Source organism: Rhinatrema bivittatum, chromosome 3 (assembly GCF_901001135.1).
Source record: "Rhinatrema bivittatum chromosome 3, aRhiBiv1.1, whole genome shotgun sequence".
NCBI classification, from domain to species: Eukaryota; Metazoa; Chordata; class Amphibia; order Gymnophiona; family Rhinatrematidae; genus Rhinatrema; species Rhinatrema bivittatum.
In genome coordinates this window covers 362,155,750-362,169,077 of record NC_042617.1, presented here as the reverse complement: position 1 = coordinate 362,169,077, position 13,328 = coordinate 362,155,750, and the positions used below count along the sequence as shown (strand labels likewise).

The following is a 13,328-nucleotide window of genomic DNA, read 5'->3' as shown; positions in this document are numbered from 1 at the left end:
CTTACTTCAGCTGAGAAGTCTGTTTCAATCCTAGTCACTATAAATTTAGATATTTACTCTAAATGTTTGAATCAAGAGCAAATGGCTGCATGTGAAGGTTCTCTCTAATCTCAGAGACAGATGTCTCCAATTTAGAAAGAATTGCAAGCTAAACAAGTAGTGGAATCACAAATTAGAAAGCTTGGAGAACTTTTCTAAGAATTTGAATCAACATATTTTGAATTTTCCTCAAATTCCATTACTTTCAAGCTTTATATGAAAAATTTCTGCAAATCCAGGAGTCGGCCTATCCCCTGATTCAAAAGTTTATTATTTACCATCTGCTAAGAAAAATATGGCCAGAATATAATAAGAAGCTTCTCTGAACTTAACAGAGTTCCTTGAGAATTCTACTTTGCCATCTCATAATCAAGCTGCTTTGTTAGTCTCTTGTGTTCTTACAAGACAGCAACAATATTCTTAGTCTATTTTTTCATAAAATTGAAGCTTTATTTAAAGGGGAGAAGATCTGGGTGTTTCCTGACTTAGTAGGTCTACTCAGGAGCGTAGAAGAAAATTTCTTGTTATGCGACAGATGTGTTAGCTTTGGGGGCTTCTTTTCTTCTTAGATATCCATGTGAATGTATTGTAGTAATGAATACAGTTAGATATGTTTTCTTTGACCCTGCTCAATTAAGGGACTTTACTGAGGCCAGGTGTATTGCTTCCCCTCAACCTACTTAAGATGAGGATTATTTGAGTGGATAATGCTAGTCAGGAACACTGTCTTTTTCTTTTATTCTTTTTCCCTATTTGCCCTTTGACCTTTTTTCTTCCCCCTTTATATTTATGTTTAATAAGAGGCGATTGCTGTGATATTTTATCATTTTATAATTACTTTTTGTTAGCAATATAACATGTTTTTCTTTTCAAATTAGATTGTATTTGAAATAAGTTTAAAAAAAAAAAAAAAAAAAAGGGCCATTTCATAAGATTAGACTTTGAAATTATCTAGTCACCAATTCAGCCATAGCTGATGCTCAACCCTGCATAGCTTCAGAAATTAGACGAGATAGGGCACATTCAGGATAGAGAAGCTGTAGGGCACCGCCCTGAAATTCAAACCAGACTCATCGACTTCCTGAGAGTGAGCAAGAGTGGACCACCGGAGAGCAGGAAGAGGCCATCTCTAATTCACTGCCACTGTCTCAAGGCCAGCTTAAAGATAGCCTCAATTCTCATATCCTGTGCATCCTTTAATGCCACTCCCCCTTCTACAGGAATAGTCGTCCGCTTCGTGAGGTCACATACCAGCACATCCACTTTAAGAAAGCACAACTGCTCTCTCTCTCTCAGATCCAGGGGGGCACAGTGCTACCAAGGCTCATTCCCCTTTAAAATTAACTTCCAGGGCGCCCCATTCAAGATCAAGCAATTCTTGAATAGCCGACCAATGGCACCGGTAGCCCCTGTGACATAGTAAGGGGGCAAAGGCTATCGGCGCCAATTTGAATACTGGCAGCAGACGGCCCGAGTGCAGGAGATAGCTCCAGGAAACCTGCTGGACCACCAGGGACATTTGGCAAGTCTTGCGGGGGGGGGGGGGGGGGGGGGGTTTATTCGATAATGTTATGTTGCATTCGTGGGGGTTTGCCATACATTTCGGGACCCCACGAATGCAACGAATAGGGACCTATACATTGCGGATTGCGCATTCGTTCAAAACAAATGCACATCCCTAATGCAACAGAGCTAATGCGTGGCAGACCTTAATCACTGATCAATACATCATAGTAGAAAAAACTTTTATTGTAGATATAGTCCCATCAGTGGTGTACATTAATCAAATATATCTTAACGTGAGCACAAGGATCCCATCATGGCCGTGTTTCGCATCAGGGCTGCGTCAGGGAAACCAGACACTGTACATATCTTGAATTGGAAACTCTCGGTTGTAAATGATTTATTTATTTATTTATTTCACATTTTTCTATACCGAGCTTCATGGTTGAATACCATATCAGATCGGTTTACATCGAACGAGGGATAGAAACTTGTAACAAAAAACGGAACAAAAAGTTATAATCAGAAAGAGAGCAAGAAAGTTACATTGAACAAGGACTATAAACTTGGAGGCTTTACAGCTTGGAAGTAAATAGAGTAAAAAAGGCCCGAGCAGAGCCGTAACTTAAAATCAAAAGTCATAATGAGCTCAGTTCGAGCAAGATAGTTTAATTGCGGAGGTATTGGATAAGAGGCATCTCAAAGAGGCATGGTTCCATGGCTCGTGAGTAGGATGGTAGATTATTGTGTGTCTGAAGGATCCAAGAAGGCTAGTCGGAACAGCCAAGTCTTAAGTTTTTTTTTAAAAGTTAGTAGGCATGGTTCCAACCTGAGTTCTGCAGGAATGATCTTTGAAAATGAACGTGAATGATAGAAACGGGTAATCGATGTACTTGTGTAGGGCAGCAAATAAGTGGTTGCATCAAGGCAAGAGCCAGGTAAATCGGTGCTTATTGGTGAAATGTGTTCAAACGATACGTGAAGATTTATACCCCTTTCAATTTCTCCTGAGAATCGGGGGTCGGCGTTTCCATAGGTCTTCTTTAAACCTCCTCCATTTTTATTTTTTTTTATGAAATCCGCTATCTACAGTTCTTTTTAGGCTTGATAACGCCTCCTATGCTGTGGTCGGCTCATCCTTAGCCAATCTGCGTCCTGTGCCCGAACCCCCCAAATATGCATTTATTTTATTTTAAAACTCTTCTATACCGTCGTTGAGTTAGATAACCATCACAACGGTTTACAAAAAGGCACATTAACGAAAAATATGAGTGGTATAGATTACAAATTAACCATGTGCCATCATAGAACAGTAACAATTTAGTGTCAAAAACTGTGTGTCAGTTAAGCTTATTTGTTTGGATCATATTATGCGGTTTTAATTTAACATTAAAATGCATTTTGTAGGTTAAAAGTAATAACTTCTAGTTTGGTGCGTCCTTATCATTCAACCGTTTTTCTCCTTATCTTTATCTTTGTAAAAGGCTTGTTTAAATAGCCAGGTTTTCAGATTGGATATGAATATTTTGAAGTTTCTCTGCAGTCTTATTTCGAGTGGCATGGTGTTCCATAGCACGGGGCCAGCCAGCGACAGTGCTCTTTCCCTTACTTGCGTGAGGCGTGCTGATTTGACATAGGGGACAGTTAGTAAAGCCTTATTAGCAGATCTCAGGTTTCTTTGCGGTACATGTACGCGCAGTGCAGTGTTGAGCCAGTCTGCTTTTTCAACATGGATTAGTTTATGAATTATACATAGTGTCTTATATTGTATTCTTTGTTCAATTGGAAGCCAGTGTAAATTGGCGCGTGTTCCTGTAATGTGGTCATTCTTTTTTTGCCAGTCAAAATTCTAGCAGCTGAATTTTATAATATTTGTAGTGGCCGAATAGTAGATTGTGGTAGTCCTAAAAGCAGGGAGTTACAATAATCTGTACTTGCAAAGATCATTGCCTGTAGAACTGTGCGAAAATTGTTGAGTGTTAGTAGAGGTTTTAGTCTTCTCAGGATCATTAGTTTCGCGTATCCTTATCTTATTTTCAGTGAGATGTGTTTCAAGTTTAGCTCAGGGTCGATTATTACTCCTAGATTTCGTACTTTTAATGCTAACTCAACGGTTTGAATATTATTGATTGTGACTGTTGGTTGTATATGATGTATGTTTTTAAGTTCAAGGTGTACGAATTCTGTTTTGTCGATGTTTATTACCAGTTCCATCTGATTTAAGAGCTGTTTGATTATTTCAAGATACATTTCATCATCTTCACGTCTCGTACAGTGTCTGGTCCCCCTTACGCAGCCCTGATGCGAAACATGGCCATGTCGGGGTCCTTGTGCTCACTTTAAGATATCTGATTAATGTACACCACTGATGGGACTATATCCACAATAAAAGTTTTTTCTACTAAGATGTATTGATCAGTGATTGTCTGCCATGCATTAGCTCCGTTGCATTTGCTCTATGTGTGTGCTATTCAGTGATTGTCTGCCATGCATTAGCTCCGTTGCATTTGCTCTATGTGTGTGCTATTCACTCCACTCTATTTGTATACAGAATATTCAATACCACAGCTAACAAGTTAGCAGTATCCTATTGCATTTATAAGCCCCAGATATCAGATTTATTTAATGCATTTCTCAATTTCAACTTCTTGATATATTTTAAACAAAATTAGATATAAATAGTACAACCTACCCGCAAGTTTTGTGGTCAAAATTTCTTCATACTCTTCACGGACTCTCTCTTCGCATTCTTTAAGCAAACGTTCACAGATCATGCCAACTTGTCTTAGAGTAAATAGTGGCTGCTCTTTTTTTAGTGGTGGTAGCGGCGGTGATGATGATGCAGGTGAAGTGCCTTCAAGCAAGTGAAGTATACAATGTGCAAATCAACAAATCTTTCCATACTTTAGTTTCTTTTTAATCATTCATTTATTTTAACACTATAAAACAAACTGCACAGAATATGTAATATCACTAACAGAACTGAAGACTAACTAATGCTCAAACGGTAGCAGAATAACCACACTGAAACCAGATTCAGGGGCAACATGAAAATTCAATTATTCATAAAAACACCGGTAGATGCATGCAACAGTCTCTCAATGGATGCTGCAAAGCTATGAGAATTTACAAAAGTATGGGACAAACACAGAAGTAAGAAGGAAAAAGGTAAAGCTGGTAATCAAGTAGTTTCCAATACTGCAGTAGAAAAGATACGGCGAAGTAGACGGACCTTGCAGCCTATTTGCCATCAGTCCATGTTTAGAAATTTTCTTATCTCAAACATTACAGCTAAACTTTATGCTATGGATAACATTTCCAGCATCAAACTCAGTATTTCAGTCAATATTTCAGCTCACCAGAAACCGAATAACCTACTACATGGTTATTAAATGTTAGATACCCTACCAGAAGAGAAATATATTTTTCTTTAGGAAACTGCTAATTAACCACCACCAACTGCTGGGCTTCAGACCCCTAAAAATTATTAAGGCGGCACTATAGAACTTTATTACCAGAGGATTTATTCTATTAACATCATTGCCCCACTGCTCTCCTCAAATAACTGCTTTGGACATCTTTAAATCTGGAGCAAAGACAATAGATCTGTGTGGAATAGATTACATGTTCCCTTTTGGGCAGCAAACAGGCATTTCTTTTAGCACCATCCTGACTTCCATTATGCTGCGATGCTTCCAACTAGCACAAGGAGTCAAACTAGGAAATTAAACCCAACATCCCTGAATCAGACCTTGGCTGAATTTACAGCTTGGTTGAACTTAAAAGCATAACTTACAAAAATGTGTTTCCATAATTGTTAGATTCTTTGTAGGTTGCAATACCTTTTGTTAGAAGAACACACAATGCAAAAATGTTGCAGTTACATGGAATTTCATGACCTCATAAGCCCCTTTAGATAATATGAGAAAGCTTATGTACTGCACAATTGGAGTATTCTCATGCTAGCGCAATAAAAAAAAAATAATTATAACTGACAAACCATTTTATCATGAATAAAATATAGCTATATATTCCTCAAAAGCAAGAGTAAAGTCATTCACATTTTGGTTGGGGGAAAAAAAAAGTTCTTGGTTAGGAATTAAGGATGAGAGCTGATAAGGAAGACAAAAATAATTTAAATGGTAGTTTAATTATAAAACTGAAGTTACTCATTTGATCAAATGACTAAGATTTTATCCATACACACTTGGCATGGCCCAATTTAAAAGTTGTACATATAATTTGGAGTGGATAGAGCATTTTTAATGTTGTAAACCATTTTGGATGGTTCTATGGGACCAATAAAAGGTGGGATATAAGTGTAAAGAATGGAATAGAGCTGAAATAATCCTGGGTACCAGGTGACCAAGAATTTAGTCTGGACCCCAACAGAAGAAATGGTGAACCTGGAACAGTCATAATGGCCGCTGCCAGCAAGGCCCAGGAATCTCACACTGGGAGCTTACTGGGGGACAGAGAAGTACCTGGAAGGGGTGGGAAAAAGGAAAGCAAGAGATAGGATGCGCATAAGACCTGAAGGAAGAAGGAAGAGTAGAGATTGCTTAGAAGCAGGAAAAGAAGCTGTAAGCAAGAAAGCAAATCTGCTTACCATAAACCATGTTTTCCATAGATAGCAGGATGAATTAGGTATTACATGTGGGCTGATGTCATCCGATGGCACTGGACTCGTCTCTCCTAGCTAGTAGAACTTTTGAGTTCTGTTGAGTATGTGCAGGAGTTCCCACACAGATGCTGCCTTGTGAGTCTCAATCAATAACAGAGCTAATTTCAGCTAAGTAGTTGACTCTTCAGGGAAGTGAACGGGTATTCCATGGCTAATTCATCCTGCTATCTACAGAAAATTCTTACGATAAGCAAACTTACTTTTTCCGTTGATGAGTGGCTGAATTAGCCATTATATGTGGGGAGTCCCATGCTGAGGGTTGCAGCAGAGCAACTGAGTAAGCAACCCAGACCCCACCATGGAGAGCAGACTACTGCAAGAACAGGTTACACAAAACAGTCAGATTTTACTGTCACTCAGAGATTGTCTGGACAGTAATGGGACTTAAAGGTGTGAACTGATGACCAGGTGGCAGCTTTGCAAATGTCTTCAAGAGGCGCTTCTCAAAGAAGAGCAACAGAAGAATCCATAGTTCTCACCTGAGCTTTAAACTGAGTCTTTGCTCTGTAAAACTGCTAAGGTGTAGCGGTATTGATTATAATCTGCTATCCAGTTAGATAATGCACATTTGGCAACTGCTATGCCAAGTCTGTTAGGGTCATATGACAAACAGCTGCGAAGCTTGGCAATGTGGATGAGTTATTTTCCTATAATAGGCCAAGGCCTTTTTACAATTGAAAACTTGAAGGGTTTTTTCTCCTTCATTCATAAGTGGTCTTGGAAAGAAGGTAGGCAATATGGACTGATTGGTATGGAAAGCCGAGGCAACCTTTGAAAAAACTTTGGGTGAGTATGAAGGACCATTCTGTTGTGGAAGAGCTGTATACATATGGTGGATAGCGTACAAGAACGTGGAATTCTATTCTAGCTGATATAACAGTGACTAGGAATACTACTTTCCAAGTCAAGAATGTTAGAGAAATAGTCTCTAGAGGCTCAAAAGGCAGCTTCATCAGCTGAGAAAGGACAATATTAAAATCTTATGGAACCTGAGTCCTTTATACCAGAGCTTTAACATGCAATAGCCTCTTTCATAAATCTCAATACCAGTAGATGAGTAGATATAGATTTAGTATTCACTAGAACATGTTAAGCCGCTATAGCACTGATATATACTTGTACAGAAGAAGTGGCAAGACCAGAATCAGAAAGGCTGAGCAAGTACATCAGCAAATGATTGGGATCGCATGAAAAAAACACAGATCCAAGGCATTTTGACGACACTATTTGGAATATCTGTTCCATTTGAAGGGGGGGGGGGGTGTGTTTCTAGTCGAAGGCTCTCTAGCTAAAATTCATTATGTCTAATTGCTTTAGGAAGATAAAGACTTGCAATTACTAAATGCTCAATCTCCAAGTCATTAAATTGAAGAATGGAAGGTTTGGATGATAAAGCATTATTTTGTCCTGAATAAACATAAGGTATGGAGGGACTGCAGGACAGTTAAATTAGATATACAAACCACATCTGTCTGGGCCACGCTGGAACTATGAGGATCAAGCAAGCACAATTTTGCAGTAGATTCTGCACTATCTGGTGATCAATGGTGTCAGTGGAAACACACACGAGACTTGTTCTCCAAATCGAGAAAGAAAGCATCCTGAGCTAGTGAGGGATTGCTGGAAAGAACTGAGCAGAACAGATTTAATATTCTGTTTTGTTCAGACACAAATAGGTCACAGAAATTTGGAGCAAATTGGTTTTTACCCATTGAAATCCCTCGACTTTGAATTCCTCCTTGCTTATTTACATATGCTACTGTAATTGTATTGTCACTCAAACTTCACATGGCTAGATCCCTCAAATGATTGGAACTGAAGTAATGCCAGTCGAAATGTTCTGGTCTTTAACCTATTGATCGATCAAGAGGCCTCTGATCCACTGTCCCTTGTATATATTGATTTTGACAGTGTGTTCCCCAACCTAGAAGACTTGCATCCATCAATACTACTATCCACACCAGAAATGTCAATGCAACTCCTCTTGCTAAGTTTTCTTTGCTTGACCACCAGAGAAGACTTTTCTTCACCATCCATAGAATGGGAAGTGGATAGTCAATTTTGATGCTGGGATCTACAACGAGAAGATATAGCATGCTGCAGAAGCCTCATGTGTGCTCTTGCCCATGGGACTAAAATCTATGGTTGCTGCTATCAATCCCAACAATTGAAACTAGTTCCATGCTCTTGGAGATTCCAAGAAGTGCTCTGAATTGATAATGCTTTCATCTAATACAAAAGCAAAAAATTTCAGGTGATCCTCTCTTAGTGAGATATAAAGAATGCCTCCTTGAAATATAGGAAAGTTAGAAACGCCTCTTTTTGAACGGATAACATTACTGAGCCAAGTGTTTCCATTCTGAATCGTGAAACATTTAGACCAATGTCTAAGTGACAGATGTCTTTTGATACCCACTGACAAAGCAATTGACCTTGAGCTGAGCCTAATGAAATCATATAAGCCTGGGGGAATTTCAAGATGGCGGTATGAACGGTCACATATTCCTGTTGCTCTCCACTCACTGGTTTCTTGTCTTCAGAATGCCTCACAAAAGGAAAGGGAGAGTGAGGGTTTATCCTTCTGAACCCTTGATCCCTCTGGACCAATAGACCATCTTCGAACATGCCATTCCTTCCACCAATTCGTGGGTCTCTAGCTCCATTGGCATGACAGAGAGAGAGGCCCTGTTCTCGCCTGGGAAAGTCTCTCTCAGCCCACCTGATACACGTTCCCTGCTGTTTACATCATCCCAGATGAATGCCTACATAGCAGGGGTGCACCCTGACGATAATCACAGCATCCCGCTCGAAAAGCACTGTCGGCATTTCACCTGGAGAGGGGTTAAACTCCCCACCACCGCAGCATTCTCAAACCCCTGTGGAAGATGACAATGTAGAGATGTGCTGGACCAGATTCCTTCAGGGGCTGAAATCGCTTCGGAAGGTGAGTAGTCTGCTTCTGAGGTTCCCACTTTGATTTTAAAACTGGCAGTGGTCACCCTTTATTCTCTTTGGGACTTGATTGCAGGATTGCCCCTATCTTTTAGAGTTCATTCCCAACGGGTCGAGACAGTCTCTCAGAAGCTGGATAGGGTTGCTATGGAGCATCAGAATACCTTGCAGGAGCACTCAGACTTTGCAGACCCTGGGAAGAGATGCTGAGGGCATTAAGGCTGTAAACGCCTCTATTACTCTGTAGCATCATTTTCTTTCCAGGAGGATGGAAAACTTGGAAAATCAAGCCAAGGATTTAAATTTGAGATTTTTAAACTTCCTCAAAGTACTGGATAAAAAGCCTCGTTTAACAATCGGGTATTATTTCCTCGAAGCCCTGAAGATTCCTGCAGAGAAGATTCCTTCCATTGATAAAGTGTTGTTTTTACCCCTCAAGTCAAGTTCTGATCAAGAAGTTCATTTTCAACCTAATGTTGATTTTACAAACTTATCTTCTTATTTGGACAATTCTAACGTTAAAGTGACCGAAAGGTCCACAATGCTGGTTTCCTTTTCCCATGAGCCCAATAACGCTTTCGTAATAAAGTCTTTTTTTTTTTTTTTTATTTTAATGTTTCTTTTTTGGGGGGCCTGGTCAGTATTTATCCTGACTTAGCCAAGATAAAAAAAAAATGCAAGATTGACGTATGGCTTATCAATGCATTCTGAGGTATTAGCTTTAGATTCCTCATTTCTTTTAAAATATCCTTCAAAATGCCGGTAAAACACAGTGCCAATGCTTTTATTTTCTTCAATCCTGATCAACTGAAAGAACTTTTGTGTACTAGACTAGCTAGTTCTCTATCAATCCAAAGACACCTTCGGGATGTATCAGGTTTATTAATTTAAGGTGATAATATCCATACTGTCTATTGCTTCAATGTAGATTTATTTCTCCTCAATTTCTGACTCCCCCCCCCCCCCTTTTTTTTGAAGATTAAAGGAGAAAGTAGATTTATATATATAATTGTGTTAATTATTCATTCATTGTTTTGGGGTTTTTTTGCATCTCTCAATGTTACCGTGCAAAGGTTTCTTTGTATAATTAAAAATTTCAATGAATAAAAAGTAAAAAAAAATAAATTATAAACCATTTGCCGATAAGCAGCTACTGACTCAAGACTTGCTGTCTCCTCTTAAACAGATTATCCCCTGTACAGTTGAGCAATCTGAAGAAAAGACATGCTTCATTAACAGCTTCATTTTCTTATCCTGAGGATCTCTTATAGATGTCCCATCTTCTACTGGTATTTTTGTTTTAGAACATAAGAAATTACCATACTGGGTCAGACCAAGAGTCCATCAAGCCCAGTATCCCGTTTCCAACCGTTGCCAATCCAGGCTGCAAGTACCGAAACACTAAGCAGATCCTGGAAACAGCAGTAACCAATAAGTCTATTTTTTTATTTTGAAACAAGTGCTCTTGTACCTCAACTGGAAGGGGGTATAACTTTGGAAAATGTTTAATATACTTTAAACCAGAGTCTAGTGACTCCCATTCAGACAAAATCATGTTCTCAGTTTCAGAATGGAAAGCAAATGATGCAGAAAGTCTGCAGTTACCCTTAATTATTGGGTTCCAATCCGGGTTTCTTCCATTTTAGACTCAAGAGTCTAAGCACAGTATTGGCCTGGGTTATCCGTGCAGCAATCTCATTTTTGTGGAAGAGATGAATTTCTGCTTCATCTTCCCCTTCTGAAAAAAAAGATCTCTCCCTCTTCTAGAGAACTGTTATCACTGCTCCTTAATTATTCTCCAATGTTATCATTTAAAGGTTCTAATGGTTGAGACAGACTTTCAAAATCTGATCTTAGCTGTGCTCTCTTTGAAAGCTTTACAGATGAAAGTGGCTGGTATTCTGACTATGTCTGGGTATCAGAGGCTGTAGACCCCTCAGCCTCATGTTTAGGCAAAGCACAAAATGCTTGATGAAGAAACTTAAAAAATTCAGGTGTATAAAATGACGTCAGAGGAAACTTTCAAAACTGCTTGTTTTTTGTGAACTTGGCCTGGAAGGTCATTTAAAGTATGCAAATGAATCTGTGCTGAAGTCTGTTCAGATTGAGCGTTTTTCAAAATGGCAGCTGCTGCTGTTTCAACAGTCAAATTTGAGTGCCCTTCATCTAAGAATTCAGTGAAATTCTTTTTTTTTTTTGCGCTTGTGCTAATATCTTTTGATCCTTGCTTAGGATCTGATGCTATTTTTGTATGCTCACTCAGATCTTTATTCCCATAGTGACAGAATAGAGTGAACTGCTGTTTGTAACTGCGCATTTGCTCCCACAAGCAGCATACTGCTGGGACTTTTCAATCTTGCGGCTGTGTGCGAGACTGCTTCAGATGTTCTTTTAGCTATTTCCGAAGAGTTTACAAATTCTTTTTATAAAATGTTAAGGATTTTGATGTACTGATTTGTCTTCTCACAGATGCAACTGCTAGCTTCCTAGTAAAAAATAGTTCCTTTTCTTCTGCATTTTGATCAGACTTTAAAGGGTGCTTATGGCTGTTCAATAAGCAAGGAAAGCTCAGAGGAAAACGTCTCTCAGATTATGCTTATTTATTTATTTAAAATCTTTTCTATACCGTCGTTTAGTAATGCACCATCACAACAGTTTACAGAGAGGCACATAAATTTATATTTGGTTAAAATCTTACTAACATACAAAGTGCCAAAACATTTATCGCTAACATGTTTTCATAATATAAGGTATATGATGTGTGATCTGGATCTTGTCCTTTTATATGATTAATAGGAAAAACCATACAAGAATTGTACTTTATTCTGCAGATCTCTTAGTCTATAATAATGAGTAAAAATAATAAAATATACAAGTACGCTACTAGATGACTTTTGCTGTGTGTAGATGTTCTTTTGCTTGTTCATTTATACTTCATATTCTCCATTCTCACTGTAAAATGCTTTTTTGAAAAGCCATGTTTTTAAACATTTTTTTTTTTTTTTAGAGAGTTTTAAATCTCTCTGTAATCTTGTTTCGAGTGGTAATGAGTTCCATAATGCTGGTCCGGCTAATGATAGGGCTCGCTCTCTAACTTGGGTCAGTTTTGCTGTCTTGACCAAGGGGGATGGTTAGTAGAGCTTTATTAGCTGATCTACGATTTCTCTGTGGGACGTGTAAGCGTAGCGCTGTGTTTAACCAGTCCGCTTTTTCTTCGTTGATCAGTTTGTGAATTGTGCAAAGTGTTTTATATTGCACTCTTTGTTCTATTGGCAGCCAGTATAATTTGGCAAGTGTTTAGAGTGATGTGGTCTCTTTTGCTTTTACCAGTAAGTATTCTGGCAGCAGAGTTTTGTAAGATTTGTAGAGGTCTTATTGTTGAATACAGTAGTCCCAGAAATAGTGTGTGTTACAGTAGTCTGTGCTAGTGAATATAAGTGCTTGTAGAACTGTTCGGAAGTGCGCTTGGGTTAATAGGGGTTTAAGCCTCCTGAGGACCATAAGTTTGGCGTAGCCTTCTCTAACTTTTTGTGATGTGTTGCTTAAGGCTGAGTGCCATGTCAATTACTCCTAGGTTTCGAGCTTTCTCGGTTAGCTCCACTTCTTGATCGTTTTTAAGTTTGATGGTGTTTTGAATCACCTCAAAGTTTTTACGTTCTAGGTGTATAAATTCAGATTTTGTGATGTTAATTACTAGTTCCATTTGGTTTAGTAATTGCTTAATTATATGTAGGTACATCATTGCTAGGTTTAATGTCTTATCGATTGTTTCCTCTACGGGTAATATTAGTTGAATGTCATCAGCGTATATGTAGTGTATGATACCTTATCCAGCCAGGACGTGGCATAGAGGCAGCATGTAGATGTTAAATAGTGTCGCCAAGAGTGTGGATCCCTGGGGTACTCTGTTTTTAGTTCAATTCTGTCTGATATTGTGTCTTTAATCTGTACTTGGAAAAATCTATTGTTTAGGTATGATCTGAACCATTTCATTGTTTTGTTCTGTAGACCTATTTCTTCTAGCCTTTTTAGTAGTATGTTATGGTTTACTGTGTCAAATGCTGCTGATAAGTCTAATAGTATCATAATGTAGGGTTTCCCACTATCAAATCCTCGAAGTACGTTATCAGTTAGAGCGATTAGTAATGCT

General features: G+C 38.6%; 1 protein-coding gene across 1 annotated transcript in view; it reads right to left on the bottom strand.

Annotated features, from left to right (window-relative positions):
* AKIRIN2 (akirin 2) overlaps window positions 1-13,328 on the bottom strand; it is a 92,033-nt gene that overhangs the window by 40,083 nt on the left and 38,622 nt on the right. Inside the window, exon 3 of the mRNA XM_029595442.1 lies at window positions 4,235-4,396. Coding sequence (XP_029451302.1) covers window positions 4,235-4,396 — 162 coding nt within the window. The remainder of the gene's footprint in view (window positions 1-4,234; window positions 4,397-13,328) is intronic.